The 17,762-nt window shown below is 47.1% G+C and overlaps 1 protein-coding gene across 3 annotated transcripts in view; it reads right to left on the reverse strand.

The window, feature by feature from the left end:
• Positions 1 to 17,762, reverse strand: part of TTC23L (tetratricopeptide repeat domain 23 like) — a 60,266-nt gene that overhangs the window by 32,903 nt on the left and 9,601 nt on the right. For all 3 annotated transcript variants that reach the window (XR_006777641.2, XM_045787221.2, XM_045787223.2), the window contains exons 4-6: positions 13,826 to 13,949; positions 3,112 to 3,268; positions 1,526 to 1,651 (exon numbers count right to left, since the gene is read on the reverse strand). Coding sequence is in view for 2 of the 3 variants with exons in the window: in XM_045787221.2 (XP_045643177.1) it covers positions 1,526 to 1,651; positions 3,112 to 3,268; positions 13,826 to 13,949 (407 nt within the window). In the remaining variant the exon portion in view is untranslated. The remainder of the gene's footprint in view (positions 1 to 1,525; positions 1,652 to 3,111; positions 3,269 to 13,825; positions 13,950 to 17,762) is intronic.

Raw genomic sequence — 17,762 nt, forward strand, 5'->3', positions numbered from 1 at the left:
GTATAAAACGATTTTAGATAAGGCATTCTGCAAGTTATGATTTAACAATCAACAGAGTACTGGCCCAGACCACTATTTCCCTTGAGCATAACAGCAAAAGTTACAGAATGAAAATGCCTCTCATCAAGAGCTTGTGGGGAGATATTAGCCAAGTTGTCTGGCCTACACAATCACACTTTATTTTCCCCACCTTTAAAATGAGAAAAGGGATTTGCCCTTACTAGATATTTGTTCAGCATAAAATATAACTCGACGTGGTACGGCAGGTGAGCTACGAATTCAGATGCCCCATCTACGTGCGGGCCCCTCTACTTATCCATTCTGTCACCTTGAGTTACTTACTCTTTCTGTGCCTTAATTTTCTTATCGGTGAAATGAAAATAAAAATAGCCACCTCATAGGCTTGTAGTAGATTGACTTAAATAAATAATGTGAAGGACTTGGACTGGTGTCTTGGATATAGCTATACTTAGTAAGAGTTCCAACGCTTGGAACGCTGCACGTACAAAATAGATACTAGGTAACTACTGCAGGATGAATGAATGAAATATGCACTAGAATTTATTCTGAAAAACGAGCAAGGCTATCTTTCACATAACGCACACAAACTTTAGCCACTGACCCATGTGACAGCAGCAGACATTCACTAGACTCTAATTTATGGCCCTCTGGACTTACAGATATAGATCTGGGCATGCCAGCACCGCCCCGCCATTTCCCATTTGACTTCTAGATTCATGGTCAGAGCAGGCAGACATGACTCACGTACTTCACTTACTTACCCTTCCGTCACCTTCCCTACCATGCCAAGTGCTTACAGTTTTGGAAACAGATTGCTTTCAAGGATGTGAAGATATTTTAAAAATCTAGGGAATAGTAAACCTTTTATTGTTCTTTTTGTCTGATAATCTGATGGGCCCACTGTCATATGTAAATATCATGACTCTCTCTGAGGATACCTAAACTCAACTGCAAAACAGCTTGAACAGATCCCATGTACTTGGTTTCCATATGGAACAGAACTTTCCTTAAAAATGCACATGCTACGCATAGCTTCCATGGGCCTCCTATAAACGGTCTTCATGAAGTGTTCTTTCCTCGTCTTTTAAGATATGATACTTAATGACGAATGTGGGTGGCGACTGAGAAAAAGACATAGTTTGAGAATAAGTGAGAGGCAGCATAAGGGCTAGGAGTCCATGAGTTCAGACCACGGATCCAACACTTAAAGCTTTTCACCGTGGATGGTTTGATTCCTCTCAGCCTGGCTTTCCCTGCCCTCTGTCTAATGAGATCGTAACTGTGCCAGCTACCTCAGCTGTGTTTTAGGATTAAAGGGCACCGTACACAAAGTTCAGACCATGGGCTTGCATTTGGGAAACACAAGCCTGTTTTACTATCATTTGAGGCTCTGAGGTTTTTTGCCCCGAGTATTTTTGTCCCCTTATATAAAGAGCACACAGAACAATCATGTAATTCCAGTCCTCATTCACAAAGCCTAAGCTTCTCAAAGCCCCGATCTTACCTGCCCAAAGCAACGGTCAGGTCTTTCTCCGAGACTTGGGATTTGCGAACACATCCTTTAAATAATTCTTTCAGCTCCTTCATGTTTCTCTCTGCCTTCTGCAGGTTGAAATAAGCCTCTCTGCCAGTGAAACAGTCAAGGAAAAGGCCAGGCACACAGACTCCCCCACGGCCCAGGGACAGCAGTTGATAAGCAAATAAAAGGGCCTTTTGGGACAATGAAGCAGAATTTGAAAATGGGCACTTTCCTGTGTTATTTTCCTTATGTGTACGTTATCAAGGATTCTTTAGAAAATGAAAAGAGCCCTGGGTTTCCCATGCTGCTAGCCTGACTCCAGGGCTGGGGTGGGTGGTGAGCATGGGGAGGTGTGAACAGAGACTGTACTCTACCGGCTACATTTCCCGTGGCGTCCACTGTGTGACAAGAGCCGTGCAGTTTTCCCAGTTGGTTCCTATGCATGGTGAAAGAGAGGAACTAAGTCTGCTGAAAGGGACTTTCTGGATCATTTAGAAAGTCCAAGCAAAGCAGGTTTTAGGCAAGAAGCAAACAGCAGGAAAGAAAATCCCCTTAGTTCCCAAACAGCCTTCTACTTCCCACATTTTCAACAGCCCCTTCGAAGGGCATAGCAGAGGAAGGCCACAGATCAGTCTTGGCAAGTTGCGTATCAAGACCAAAAGAGTAGAGAGAGGCGGATGTGTAAAGAGGAGAGACCGGGGACACATGGTCTCAAAGACGACTCATGAGTAATTTTTTTTTAATAGGGCACACTTTACCAATGTGGGTGTCGCCCTTGTGCAGAGGCCACGCTAATATCTGCATCGTTCGGACTGTGGTAGATGATCGTTCACGAACATGAAACGCCCTTAACAGTTCTCAAGCAGAGATGGTACCAAAAGGCTGTCAACATCACAAGCTTTCACACAGTAACAGTCCCCCCTGGGACACAGAGAACTATTTCTTTTGTCTATTTTGTTTGGCCTCCAGCTTCACGGGCAGTATTCTCAACAGCACTTCAGAAAAACAAAAATGATCAAGAGTCTATTAAATCAGAGGTTTCTGGCTGCCTATTACAATCACCTGGGGGCCTTTTAAAAAATCTCAATAAACAGATGCACCCCAGGCCTCTTAAATCAATCTCTCTGGGGCGGGACCCAAACAGCAATAATTTTTAAAGCTCCCCAGGGGATTACATGTGCAGTCTCGTTGGACCAACAGTGCTTTAAATTACTACCGGTTCTCCCTCTTCCTGACATTCCTCCCACCACAATCGTCTGTGTCCTCACTGCTAACACTGATCTTCTCGGGTGCTCAATGAAGGGCAGGACGGAGGCTGAAAACTTTTTGGGGATGTGTCACCAGTGAGATCCCTCCCATGGCTCCACTCAGAGTTCATATGAATGGATAGAGGAGGAACATTCCTACCTTTCTAGATGGAGATGAAAACCTGGGGAGGGGGGCAAGGTGGCTGTTGGAACAGAGCTGCGAAGCCTGGTTCCATCTCCCTCGCTCCTGTATAGACAACCCATCCAGCAGGCACAGGGGCCCCTGGCTCCGATCACCAGACCCCGCTAGGAAAGGAAGGATATCGGTTCTGCAGGAGCCAGGACACCCCGAGGGTGTAGTACAGCATGACCAGAGCTTCCAGGATGTCCTTCTTCTCCTTGTTTGAGGTCACGCTTCCCTTCCAGGTCAGGAGCGTGTTCTTGGCGGACTCGGCATGTTTCTTGGCCTGCGCTGGGAGGCCTGGGGAAGTTTGAGGGTGGGTGGCAAGATGAAAAACATTAAAAAGGCATGTTTCAGTCAAAGACATTTCTGGGAGGAAATAGGTGGGTAGTATGGTTGTCACATGGTCTATAGTGTGAGTTTCCAGAGCTGGCTGTGCATCAGAATTATCTGGAATGCTTGTAGAGAATACAGATGCCTGGGTCCCGCCCCAAACCTACTGAGTTGGAATCTCTAGAGACATGGAGTCCAGGAATCTATATTTTTAATTAATTCCACAAGTGCTTCTTATGCAGCCTTCACAGCATTTCTGTTTGGAAATCACTGATCGAGACAGGAGCAGAAGCTGCGTATCCTGTCCCCAGTGCTGCCGCTAACACCGTGTGACCTTTTCAACCCACAAAGCTGCTCCATCCTCCAAATGTAAAATGACAATAATTATAGAAGCTGCCCCTTGACCAAATACCTGGAGATTGTCCAGGAACAAACTAGGTTATGCCACAGAGTGCTACGCTTTGAGCTTTCTGGAAAAGGCATTCTAAAAATACAAGGGCTTATGAATACAATTACTTCCATCTGGGGACTTTTCTCAATCCAAGATGAGGCTGGTTATACTAATTGGTCTCGTACACACACACCACACACACACACACACACACACACACACACGCAGGCATGGAATCCAATTCCTAAATGCAGTGAGGCCCCTCACTAAGACGACAAAGGGAATGCCAAACTCCGGTCAGACAGAACTTGTGCTGTTTCCCCTTGTTTTCTAAATAAAGCCTGGGGTTCCTGGGCACCCACTGGAACTGCTATCTGTCCAGTTAGTTAACAGAGGTAGACTTGGCAACATTCAGTTTCTAGACCTCATTCTTCATCTTCTAACCTAGCTCACGTCTAGGGATCCCTGATGGGACAAGACACACCCTGGAGAAGAGAGAAAGGTCAGCAGAGAGCTCATTATCCTAGGAGTTCTCCACTCTACTGGAGACAGTCATGGCTGGTGGTGCTTTTCAGCTCTCCTCTCTGCAGGTGGGTAAACATATTCACTCCTGTCAGGCAGACCCTCTGTGCCCCTGATTCTCACTTCACACCCCCAGCCATCAGTCTGCTCCACCTTTGGCCCTTGGAGCCTGGTTTTTCAGTGCAGGTATAGTCAATGGCCATAAAGATGGCTTGAAGACTTGAGGCCTGCAGCCCTCATACATTCCAGACGTGCAGGACCTCCTTAATGAGCTGCCACAAGGGTGGGGGTTGGGGGGGGGAGGTGGAAGGGAGAACAGAGCTTCTCTGGGAGAGGCCTACAAGAGACCCAGAACCCACTGTAGAACACTCAGAGATGCCTGTCCATAGGTCTCACCTCAAGAGAAAAATGGAGTCTGTGGCAGAAGAGAGGGCTGTGTCCCAAGTTACCAGGTAACAGCACCCTCAGACAGCACTGCACACCATAAACACCCTACTAAGATGCAGATTCCTGGGCCTTGCTTCCAGGAGTTGTGGTGCACAGCTTCTGAGGTGAGAACGGAGGATTCACATTTATAACAACCATTCTAGCTGATAACTTGACGCAGGCTGTCTAAGGACCACACTTGGAGATGCATTGAGTAAAGTCTCTATACAAGAGGTAGGTCTCATCTTATTTTTGAAGAGTAGATAGTTTGACTGATGGAGAAGGATGAGGAGGGGTTTCCACTTGGGGTGAACAGCCTGAGGCCATAAAGACAGAATAAGCAAAAAGTGTGTGGGTGTGTACAAACTGGTGGGATGGGATGGGGTATGTGGGAGTGTCAGGGCAGTAAGGAGACCAGCCTGACTGAAGGGGAGGTTTAAATGTAAAGACACCTAAGGTATGAATTCGATAAGTAAAATGAAGTCTTGGAGGCGCCTGGGTGGCTCAGGCGGTTAAGTGGCAGCCTTTGGCTCAGGTCATGATCCCAGGGTCCTGGAATCAAGCCCCGTGTAGGGCTCCAGCCCCTTGTAGGACTCCCTGCTCAGAACGGAGTCTGCTTCTTCCTCTCTGCCTCTCTCCCACTGACTCATGCTCTCTCTCACTCTCAAATGAATAAATAAAATATTTAAAAATAAAATAAAATGGAGCCTTGGATGCCAAGTGAGGAGGTTGGATTTGATCTGTTGGGTAATGGGGAGTCTTTATAGGTCTTGAGGAAGGGAGCAGCAACTGAAAAGTCTGCCAAGGACATCAGACCAAGAAAATAAAACAGGAAACTGAGAAAGTCTTTTTATCAAATAGGCTGTTTCCCACAACTAGGTGGGCCCTTGAGAGTATGTCAGAAAGAAGTGCAGGGGGGCGCCTGGGTGGCGCAGTCGTTAAGCGTCTGCCTTCAGCTCAGGGAGTGATCCCGGCGTTCCGGGATCGAGTCCTACATCGGGCTCCTCCGCTGGGAGCCTGCTTCTTCCTCTCCCACTCCCCTGCTATGTTCCCTCTCTCACTGGCTGTCTCTCTGTCAAAATAAATAAATAAAAAATCTGAAAGAAAGAAAGAAAAAAGAAAAGAAAAGAAAAGAAAAGGAAAGAAAGAAAGAAAGAAAGAAAGAAAGAAAGAAAGAAAGAAAGAAAGAAAGAAAGAAAGGAAGGAAGGAGTGCAGGAATCCAATCTAGAGGTTTCCTTCTGTCTGTAGGAAGGAGAAAAGTGAAACCGGCTGAGCCATTGAAAACCACCCCTGAATCAGCACAATGCTGCTTCTGGGCTCCTGAATGGAAAACAAGTGAGAAAGCTGTCCTGAGTCTGCCCTGCCACCCACCCCCCCAGTGCCCAGTGCTGGGCTGTGAAAGCCCCAGAGGAACACTTTTCCTCTAAGCTCAGCAGCTAATGAATTATAACGGTTCCTCATCTCCACTTTATCACACCCCACACTGTGGTCCTTCCGATGAAAAAGCTGAGCTGGTGACCACTGGGCTTGAGCAAATTGAACTAGGATCTCGACTGAAAATGGATCATCACGGGGCGCCTGGGTGGCACAGTCGTTAAGCGTCTGCCTTCGGCTCAGGGCGTGATCCCGGCGTTCTGGGATCGAGCCCCACATCAGGCTCCTCCGCTAGGAGCCTGCTTCTTCCTCTCCCACTCCCCCTGCTTGTGTTCCCTCTCTCGCTGGCTGTCTCTCTGTCAAATAAATAAATAAAATCTTAAAAAAAAAAAAAGAAAGAAAGAAAATGGCTCATTAAACTTTAAAGTCAGCCCTAAAGGAAAAAAGTCATTCCTTTACTGTTCCCAGAATCCACTCTGGTCTCCAAAGTGGGGGGCAGGTAGCCCTACAGCATGCAAGATGCCATAATGGTAAAAAAGACAATAATTTCTTTATTTAAAAATGTTTTGTTTTCTATTCCTATGAATATTTATAGTATTACGTATTAATATCACTGTACATAATTCATAATAAATACACACATATGGAGTTTGCTCAAATTTGTTGAAGTGCTAAGGGAGCTAATTCTCAAGGGTTTGGAGATCACTGCTCTAGATAATGTGTTCCAACCTTTTCAAGCATGAAAGAGCTCTTCCGATGTTTCAAAAAACCCCTCACTGTGTGATATTTTTGTGGCTATTCCTACAGGAGAAAATTCATGACAACAGAGAGTACTATGAATCAGCATCAGTGAACATTTGAAATAGAGTTGCATTTTATTAATTTTGAGAACACCCTCTTTCATGTAAAGACAACACTGCATATACGTTTATATGCACGTCACACGTTAACTCTCTCTGGAGGAAGCTCAGAGATCCGTGATCTCGTTCCCTAACTCCCAAGCCCCACCTCCCCAGCTCCAGTGTCAACTCTGAGAGACCAAGTCATTTTCCTTTCCTTGCCTTTCTTCCAAGCCAAGGACACCCTCCTTCTCCCCGCACCAACAGTGCAGCAATCACAGGTCTAAGTCAGACCCACTCCTGAAGCCTGAGATGCAGAAATGACAGGGAGCTACCGATGAACTGGAAACTGGGCCCCAGCATTGTCCACCAAACATGTCAAATCATTTTGCTTTCGTTTGGGATGTGATTCCGCCACTGACATCTGTTACTCTGACGCAAGCCGGAGAGAATCTGCTCAGGGATACCCAGTCTTTGGAGCTGCTGCTGTCGCTTTTGATCATCAACCATACTGAACAAGTTCGAGCGGACAGTGATTAAGAGCAGGGCCTAGAGCCAGACTGCCCACATCCCGAGCCCGCCTTAGCCGCGTCCCACCTGTGGCCTTAGCAAGTCACTTCATCTACTGGTGCCACAGTTTATGCACCTGTAAAGTGGTAATGGAAGGTTGTTGTAAGGATTACTTTGTGACACAGAACTAGTGCCTAGCACATAGGAAAGAAACGAGTTTGAATAAATACTAGCCGTCATCACCATCATTACTACTACTGCCGCTACTGCCACCAGGGGCCATTCTCTTAAGCAGTTTATTACATTTGCCCTTACTCTGGACCTTTGTCATAGAGCTGCTCCCAGAATCTCCGCAAAAGGCTCCATTCTCAAATGCGACCTCCTTGCTGGCAGGCATGAGGCTTCCCGCGGGTCAGATCACACCCGGTTCTTATCATTCCCTGTCATTCCTGTGCAGTTTTGTTTTTTTTCAACCAACTGGACAGAGAAGGTAAGGTTCGTCACTTACGCTTCTTTTTTCTGGATTTTGCAATACTTAAATAGAGCCTGGGATCCCTAGAAAGTTCCCAGTAATAACAGGCTGACTCATTTACTGCTTCATTAATAATAAGCAACAGATTAGGAAACTGCTTGTCCGTGTCACTGTAGTCTCCTTCCTGGACTCTCGGATGGCAGTTCGGCACTAGGTGACAAAGCCCCTGTTCTGTGGCTGCCCTTGCCTGGCCGCTGGAGCACTGGGCTCATTCGGGCCACCACTGGGTCAGCTGGCACCGGAGTCCCAATTCTGCCCTTCCCCTAGTTTGCCAACCAGCAGCCTTTACACCTGCTTTGCAAAGGCCTCGGGTTCTCTTGTGTTATTGACTCCTGAACCCTGTTCCATCAACTGCTCTATTTCTTAAAACCTCCTAACTCTTTCTTGAAAGTCTCCTTCCTCACTGCCTAAACTCTATCTCAGTCTCCTTTCTTCTAAAATTATCTTCATGTGACTTTTCTGCCTTCGCCAGTGACCCTATTTTCCCTCATTCCTTTCAATAAGCGGTAAGTAGCATACATCGTCTGGCCTCCTGGCCCCCGCTCCCTGCCCTCATGCCTGGGATCTGGCTTCTGCTCCAACCGCTCTGCACAAATTCTGCTGAGGCCCCCAAAGACCTCCTACTAATAAACCCAGTCACGGTTTCTCAGTCAGACACTCAGCTGCTTGGCTTCCCCTCTTGGCCCCGATGACACTGCACCAACTCAGTTCTCCTTTAAAAACCTTCTCTCATTGCTTCTTTGCTAACCCTTTCCAAGGGTCGTTTGTTCCCTTCAAGGGTCTGTCTTTCAGTTTCTTCCTTTTCTTCTCTCTCTCCCTCCCAAAAGTTCTAACAATCTTTAGCGTGTCCACCTCAGCCTCCATGCTTACAATTCTCCATTTCCCCTCCCCAGTTCTGCTCTCAAATATTCCTCCATGCGATACTCCGTCTGTCCTCCCAAGTTCTAGTCCCAAATTTCCAGCACCAAGTAAAAACGTGCTAGTGGATTTCTCTATTGCAATTCAAAATCACCAAAAGCTGGACCCGCCACTCCTCTCCCCAGTGCACTCCCCTTCCTGCCCAACGTCTCCCCTTCCTGCCCAACGTCTCTATGGCACCTGCAGGGGCCTGACCTTCATGGTCATTGTTGGGCCTCACTTCTCCTCAACCCCAAATCAAACATCAGGTCCTGCCAATTCTCCCTTCACAGTCTTTTTTTTTAAAGGTTATTTGTGAATAAGTAATACATTTCCATGCTTTTAAAGTTAAAATTATATGACAAGGTCAACATTGAGGGGTCTCACTTCCACTCTTATTCCTCTTCACTGCAAGGTCCCACTAGGTAACTTGTTTTTGATTCTGTCTTGTGTATCCTTCAGCGTTTCTTTATGTAAATATAAGCACAGATTCTCTCTCTCTCCCCTTCTTTCTTACACAAAATGAGGCATATTAAACCCCACATTGTGCTGTACATTCTCTTTTGCCAGGAGCCTTTTCCCTAGTAGTATATGGCACTTTCTCTTGTCCTTTCTGAAGCTGTGTATAACCTGCTGTGGGTTATTAGTCCTCTGGTGATGGGGACACTGGTTATAACCAATGCTGCAAAGAATGATCTTATCCTTGTTCTTTTATAAGTGTGGACTTAAGAAAAACTCCCAGAAAGATAAAAGATGAATGCATCTGTCCTTCAGAGACTCTTAAATCCTTACCTTCTCACTCATTCCATTTGTCACCAGCATGGTGTAATATCTAGAACCAGATAGCTTCCCTGCTGGCTGTCATTGCTACATTAACCTCTCCAAATCGCCCTTGGAAGTATTCATCTGCCTGCTGGAAAACCTCCAGTCATCCTCCTCGCTTATCAAATAAATCACAAACTCCTTACCACCATGGTCCGCCAACATCCCCTCCTTTCTGGGTTCCTCTTAACAGTCCTGCCTTTCGCTAGACAGCCTGCCCACTGCTTTCCAGATACATGTTGTACTCTCATCCCCCCCAGGCCTTGTTCTTCACCAGAAGCGCTCACTCCTTCTGTCTATCCAAACCCTGCTCCTTCTTTAAGGGTCTTCTTGAATGGCACTTCCCCTCTGAGTCTATCACTTACCACCTCAGCCAGAAATAATTCCACCCAACTTCCGGAAAGCCCTGTATTTAAATCAATTACATGGCATTTGCCTTATGGTGCATCTGTCATAACTATGTGTGTGTGCAGCTCACCTTCCACACGAGGTTGTGACTTCTTTGAAGGCAAAGACCGTGTCTTCTGTACGCGGTATTTCCCGAAGTGCTCTTTATGGTATTGCAAATACAGAAGTCCCCCAGCGAATACTCACTGGAAGATTGTTTATTGAGAGAAATCAGCCTTTTGGCTTGGCCCCCACCCCCCAGGGCTGGCAAAGGCTCACAAGGAAATGAGGCAAGAAGGTCTGATGGCTATAAAACACACGCACACGCAGCGAGGCATGAACACGCACAGATGCATACGTCCCGTCTACACAGAAGGCGGCTCATAAGTTCCACCCATTTTAAAGCAGTTAAGGATTAATGACAACAAAACTAAGTGAAACTTGGAAAGCACTTCATCCCTCTCGAAGGTTTGTGATTTTTCAAAGCTTGGGTTGTTTTATGCCATGGACCACAGACTTTAAAAAGAGTTACAGTGAAGAGACTGGGTAAGTACTGAAACTGAAATAAGAAAGGGGTTATTCTCAAGAAAAGGTCACGATCATAATCTATTCTGGAAAACATCAGGACATTGTTTTTCCCATCTAGGAAAAACAAACAAATCTTCCTATAAAAGGAAAACATTTTCCCCCTCCAACATACCACCCCATGTGTGGTTTTCCATTCATGTGGCAGGAAGAACGGTGAATCAGGGGGAAAAGGATGATGTTCCCATCATCTTCTGTGATATGAGCTGTTCACCTGTCTTGACCCAACTTGGAATCTAATTGGCTGTTTGTGACTGCTCATGGAACAGGCTGATTTCCGAAGATGAGGACCAACTTCCTTCCACAGACCTCCCATGATCATCTCTCCAAACACAGGGAGGCAGCCTCCGGCCCGGCCCAGGCTCCGGCAGCTGTCCCCTTCAAACACTGCTGGTGCCCTCTCTCCAGTTCAAGCTGCCATCACTGCAAGGCTGAAGTTCAGCAAAAATCTCCTAGACAGCCTCACTGAATCTGGGCTCTCCTGGGGTCCAAGGAGTGTGCTTGTCGGTGCCAAACCAAGCACCCCTGAATCTCCAACTGCCAAACCCACGGGTCTCTCTTCGGCCTCCGCGTCATCCGACCTCTCTCTGAAACTGCTGGAACCACGCTGCACTTCTTTTTGAAGCCCTTTCTCTCCCCTTGGCTTCCCTGACACGGCCCCTCCTGATTCTTCTACTTCCTTTGCTGCCTCAGCTTCCACAGCCTTCCCGACGCTCTCATTCTCCCTTCTTCTCTCCTCCGCCCTCTTTCGCTTTCTTTCTATTTTTTCTGATCAAGCTCATCCACTGTTAGGGCCTCAACTTGCCCCTCGGTGTGGATCGCTCCCAAACTGACATCCTTCCCAAGCTCTGGGTCCACTTTCCAGCTGCCTCCCGAACATCTCACCATGACGCTCCATGACCACCTCCCACCGGCAACGGTCCGGCCCGTCTGAAACCAAACTCAGCAGCTTCTCCCCGCTTCCCCCGTCAGCCTCCTCTTCCTCTTTAGCTCCTTATTTCAGCTACCCATCCAGATCATGCCCTAGTCAACTCAGCTCCTCCCTCAGCTTCTCACCCCGTATATAATTGCCCACTACATGTCACCAGTTCTGCGTGTCATTTCTGCCGCATTCCAACTGCCACGGCCAACGCCTTCACCGACTCTTGTCTGGCAGGATAATGGCCCGACTGCTCTGCACCTCTACTTTTTCTGTCAGACCAACAATCCTCCAGAGTTTCTCATTTCACAACATAAGCTTGATTATGTTACCACCTCAGCCAAAACCTTTTAATGACTCCCTAAATTCCGTGATACCTGGGCCCCAATTAACTTTCCAGTGCCATGATCAGGCAAGACCAATCTGTCCTGAGGTATCTTCTGTTCTACCCTAACCTGGGTCCACAGGGAAACTACAGTGTTCTGTGTAAGGAGTCTCACAGAGCCCCTCTCACCTCCCACTCCTCGGATCACTACCTGAAGGGCCATCTCCGGGTTCTCTACTGCACCCCCTGAGATCTACCTGTTAAACCTGTCCTCATCCTTCAAAGACAATGTTACGTTCTCTCTGCAGCCTTCCCTGACCGTGGCAGAACGCCGGATCTGTGTTCCTGCCTCTATGCTAAGCTGCCCCTGCCTACTCCAGGATCCCTGTGTTGCCAGGGGGCAGGGACTAGCAGTGTTCATTCATACGGCGCGAGTGTCTAGCGCCACCACCACGGGAGCTCTCCAAGTGCTAAACTGGCGCAAAGCTAAATTTGACTCTTATGAAGGCAGCGAGTTTATGAGGAGATCAGCCTGAATGAAACAGAGAAATTCCAAACGAAGAATAATGTAGCTCCATTAGGAGATTTTCTTTTGCTGAAGGCCCTCCTGATGTCCCTTAAATCTCACAGACAAGTGCTTGCCTGTTCTGCCACGAAGCGAGGGCTCCCTCCTCTCCTTAGCCACGTCAGTCTTCTCTCAGAACACAACAGATGCGTTCTTAAGGTCTGAAAGAGCCCCACTGTGACCTCATTGTGGCCCGCTGCTTCACCGTCCCCAACGTCCCCAACCCCTCACGGGCTTGCCACATCAGTGGCCAAGTGAATCTAAAGTCTCATTAAAAACATGAGCTCAAAAGGGCCCAAGGAGCCCTAAGAAGGAACACATGTTCTGAAGTTAATAGAATTAATTACAGAGGTTAATAAGAAATTGAATTCCATTTTAACTTTTTCAAAAGCTCTGATTTCTGATATCTAGGCTCCTTATGGCCCAGGTCTATTGGTTCCCTTCCCCTGTAACCCTCAAACCTTCTCAAGTCCTTAAATCACTTACTTGTTAGGTAAGTTAGGCCCCACCTGAAGACCCAGGTCCCAGGGGTACTTGGGAAAGTCCTGGGCCAGTGGCTGGGTTCTATCAGGCAGTGACATCTGCTAATCAATGCTGTGTACTGGAGACTGTATCAGGTTATAGGGGAGACGCAGTCCCTGCTCTCGGGGAGTTTCTCTTTCAGAGACAGAGGCATGTGAACAAAGCACATGGGAATCTGTACAAAGAGATCCATGGTAGTCTGTGCGGGACGACACGGCTGGCCACGGGGCACGAAGCCCTGAGCTGACCCTGTCCTTGGTTCCAGAGACATGTTCTTGCCTCAGTCCGTCTGAACAAATATTCACTCAGCCTCTACTGCCAGGTTCCTGCCCTCATGGATCTTACACTTGGGTTTCCGTTTTAGCAAATGCATTCTGATCTTGTTCTTCTGTACAGAGTACCTTCCAGAAGCACCATTTCTCTAGGATGAGGGCTCTGTGTTTTCCTCAGCCAGACCTTCCAGGAACTTGAGTTCTATCCACGGAATCCAGGTCCTATTACTGGGACATTCACCCTGATGCTGAGCATATTTACCTGCCTGTCCTTCCCCTGTGGACCTGTGGCTGGAACTTCTAATACTGTTGTTTGCCCACTCTGTCTCCATGCCCTCATCTGTAAACTGTGGATAATAATAGCATCTCCCCCTAAGGGATATTATGAGGACTAAATGAGACTAGCTTGGCATATGCTAAGTACTCAATAAATTAGCTATCATCATTATCTTTATTTCTAAGATCCCTGCCACACGGCCTGCCTCATCCCAGGACTTTCCCACCTCTTGCTGAGGTGTGAGTTGGGGCAGAAAGGGCCCTCCCCCCCTTCCCCCCATCCCCACCATGCTTGTAGGTTGGCTTAGTTTGGCTCTCACAGGCTGGCCCACCCAAACCCAGCAGGGGAAACCACGTACCTCTCAGTGTCAGGTAGCCATAAGCCAGGCTGGCCAAAGCCTGTGCACATTTCCAGTGTTCTTCCCCAAAAATAATCCGAGAAAGGATGACACAGCGAATCAGCTCCTTGTTTGCTTGGGTATTCTGCAGAGAGCAAAGATGTCATTATGCTTTTCAGAAAGGAGCGAAAGCTCTAGCCCAGGCTCTCCTCACAGGAATATAGGAGGAGTGAATTCACCTGTCTTTTTCTCTTCTCTCCCCTTCCTATCCCATGACCCATCCAACAAGGCCTGGTGGCTGTCCCTTGTTTCCGAGTCCTCACACCAAGCTCTGCTCCTCACTTCTGCCATGAGTACCTGGTTCAAAGCACCCTCACCTTTCACCCAGCTGACCATGACAGTGGCTCCTAACTGCTCCCACTCTCGCCGCCCCCCTCCCCCGCCCCCCCCATCCTCCGCCACCGTCTACTCTCAACATCATAGCCAGAGGGACTTCTTTTAAACTTTCATCATGAAAAACTTTAGCAATATACAAAAATAGCATGGAGAAGGGCTCACTTAGTTTCATGAGGGATCTACTCATAGTCAATCTTGTTTCATATCTATCCTCCTCATCCACCTACCCTATTATTTTGAAGAAAAATCAGATAGTAAATCATTTCTCATCTCAGAAGTATTTCCCAAAATATGGACTTAGACATATAACCAAAAAAACACTCTCACCAAAATATTAACAATAATTCTGTAATATTAAATATGTAGTCTCATAAATCTAATAATTATCTCATAAATCCAATTTTTTTTTTTACAGTCTGCATGTCCATATGTTGAGATCAGTCTCCTGAGTCTCTTTTCACCTATAGGTTCCACTTCCATCTCTAGTTCTTTTTATTGCAAATTATTATTGAAGAAACTGGGTCATGTGGACCACAGTGTTTCCCAAACACGTAAATTTTTTGAATGCATTCTTATGGCGTCATTCAACATGTCCCTTCATTCTCTGTTCTGCCTTTACATTGGGAGCTGGATTTAGAAACTGGGCTAACTTTAACTGTATTTTTTTTTAAAGATTTTATTTATTTATTTGACAGAGAGACAGCCAGTGAGAGAGGGAACACAAGCAGGGGGAGTGGGAGAGGAAGAAGCAGGCTCCCAGCGGAGGAGCCTGATGTGGGGCTCGATCCCAGAACGCTGGGATCACGCACTGAGCCAAAGGCAGACGCTTAACGACTGTGCCACCCAGGCGCCCTGTATTTTTTTTTTTTTAAGCAAAACTATTTCATGGGTTCTCGTGTGTTCTTCCACCAGAAGACACCTAATGTCTGGTTGCCTCTTTTCCTGATTATTGAAACAACTACATGGATTCATTCATAAAAGATTATAAAATGCTGATATCCTCATTCTATCAGTGTTTCTTCATGTGTTAGCTAATAATTCTATAAAGAGAACTCTCCCCTCATCTACTTTTTGGTTACCCACTAGTAGAATTTATAACAGCAGGAAAGATACATGACTTACTCTTTCTTTTTATTTGCTAGCTTTCAAAATAATGAGTTCAGTCACTCACATCCTCCACTGGTGACCAAATAACTTGTTGTTGTTGTTGTTATAAGCAAGGGTTTTAAAACAAACCTGATGCTCCCGAGCATGGCAAACTAATTTCTAACTCGCCTTTGGCACCTACTATCTCCCCGCTGGCACACTGAACCCATCATTCACCCTCGCGTCATCTTCATTTTGTTCACTTCAGAGAGGTCTGTCTTGGCATCTTATCGAAAACAGCCTCTCACCCCGTCACTTACTGTCCCATTCCCTATTTTATTTTTTTCTTCGTGGCACTTACCTCTTCTGATATTGCACTGTTATATCTTGTCTGTCTCCCCAAATAGGAGTTCCTTAACAACAGAAGTGTACTCCTCGTGTTCACTACCGCACGCCCCGTGCAGAGGCGGCCCTCATCCACCCGTGCTGAATGACTCGTCGCTCTGCTGGCCAGGATGAGGATGGCGTGGGGAAAGAGCCCCCTGCTGCCACAGAACTCACAGAGCTCTCCAGGAGACCACGGAATTGCAACTTCAAGTCATGGACTTCATCCACTTGACAAGACAGAGAGCGACTGGCTGCGCGGACTGATTAAAATCAAGCATTTATTTCCTGGTAAGGTGAAAACAGCACTTCAAAGCCTCAAAAGCTTGGAGTTTCGGCTCTGGTTCTAATGTTTACTGTCTGTGGTGCTTTGGGCAAGATGGCCCTGAGTTCCAGCTTCCTTTTCTCTTTGGAAACCCATACCATCCCCCTCAGGGAGAGATTGTTAGGAAAATGAATAGCATCAAAGGGTTGCAAGTGTGTTACCAAGTGTCATCCAGGGGCGCCTGGGTGGCTCAGCCGGTTGAGTGTCTGGTTCGACTCAGGTCGTGATCCCACAGTCCTGGGATCGAGTCCCGCATCAGGCTCCCTGCTCAGCGGGGAAGGCTGCTTCACCCTCTCCCTCTGCCTGCCACTCTGCCTGCTTGTGCCCTCTCTCTCTGTCTAATAAGTAAATAAAATCTTCAAAACAAAAAAATGTTCTCCAAATGTGAGTCATCGATGGGCTGTACACAGACACAGCGTCGGAAGACTGCTCCCGCCTCCTTCCTAACCTGCCGCCTCACTGCTCCCCGCTCACAAGCACACATGCAGAGTGTTACAGGGCATTCCCTCATGTTTTAAAAACACCCATTCAGTCAGAAGCGCTGAGAATTCTCCATGGGCTGACCACCGAACTAAGTTTCACTCTGAGGAAGAAGCATAGTACCATGAAAAATCATCGGAACGGAAGTACAAAGGCTTGAGTTCTGTCCTGGCTCTAGACATTCTGTTTTCATCCGGCCTCAAGCTTCCTGCCCTGGCAGAACTGAGGAAACCAACATGGGCTCTAGAGCTCTGCTGCTGGGGCCAATCCTCCCGCCCTTCCGGCCTGTGAGCACCGGGCTGCGCTAGATTTAACTCCTAAATCGAAATCTTTCTCATTATCCAAACTGGCCAAGGGGCTGTCGAGCCTTAAAAGCCCACACTTGCACTCTATGGCGGATGGTACTTGTCTGTTTCTAAAAGCGAAGGTTCTAGCGTGGGTCTGTGACATGCTAATGGGTACAGGCCAAGATGACTGTCCTCCGCAAGTCCTCTGGATGATTGACAGAGGTAAATTTATAGATATATCCAAGTACGGGTATCAGCTTCTACCTTCTACCTGGGGGGTGCCTCTTGGTCTTTCCTAAAGCCATCTACAGACCTCTTCTCCACACGCGATTTTAAGCTTATTTTTTGTCCTGACCAGGAAGTCAGTGTATGAATTCCTCAGTGGATAAATCACGCTCCGGAAGCATGCTGATGCCTGCATTCTAATAATGAAGGTCACTGGCATCCTGTCTCAGGCTCCTGGATTTTGAGCATTCTATTAACAGCACTTGCTCTGAGGTGCTCGTTACCAAGTCTTTGCCTCGCTCTGAGCAATGCACCTCTGGACTCTGACCTCTGCGGCTACCTCCCCTGTCTGGTGCTTTAGTTTGCTTATGAGTCCACTGAGCCACCGGCAGCCGAGCCTGGGCCTCAGCCTGGCTACCCTTGTTCTCAGCCTCCTGCCTCCCTATCTTGGCCTTCTTGTTACCCAAGAGATCTCATTCTGAAAACTTTCAGGAGAATTTTTTTTTTTTTAAGTTTTTAAATTAAAGGTAGTCAAACATCAACACAAAGAACAAAACATTCATTTTCAATCTAAAACCAGGAGCATAAACTCTGCACGAAGAAAGCACAGTGACCCAGGTGTGGAACCCGAAGGCAGGGTGGCTACCCCACTGTGCTCTGCCCTGTGTTCTCCCACTTATAAAGAAATATAACAACTTCCTCTACTTTGAGTGCTTCAATGTCCACTGAAGGCAGAGCTTCCGTAATCGTGGATATATTTTTATTAAAGGGAAAC

This window comes from Ursus americanus, chromosome 15, assembly GCF_024610735.1.
Source record: "Ursus americanus isolate L20-20 chromosome 15, mUrsAme1.1.p, whole genome shotgun sequence".
In the NCBI taxonomy this organism is placed as follows: Eukaryota; Metazoa; Chordata; class Mammalia; order Carnivora; family Ursidae; genus Ursus; species Ursus americanus.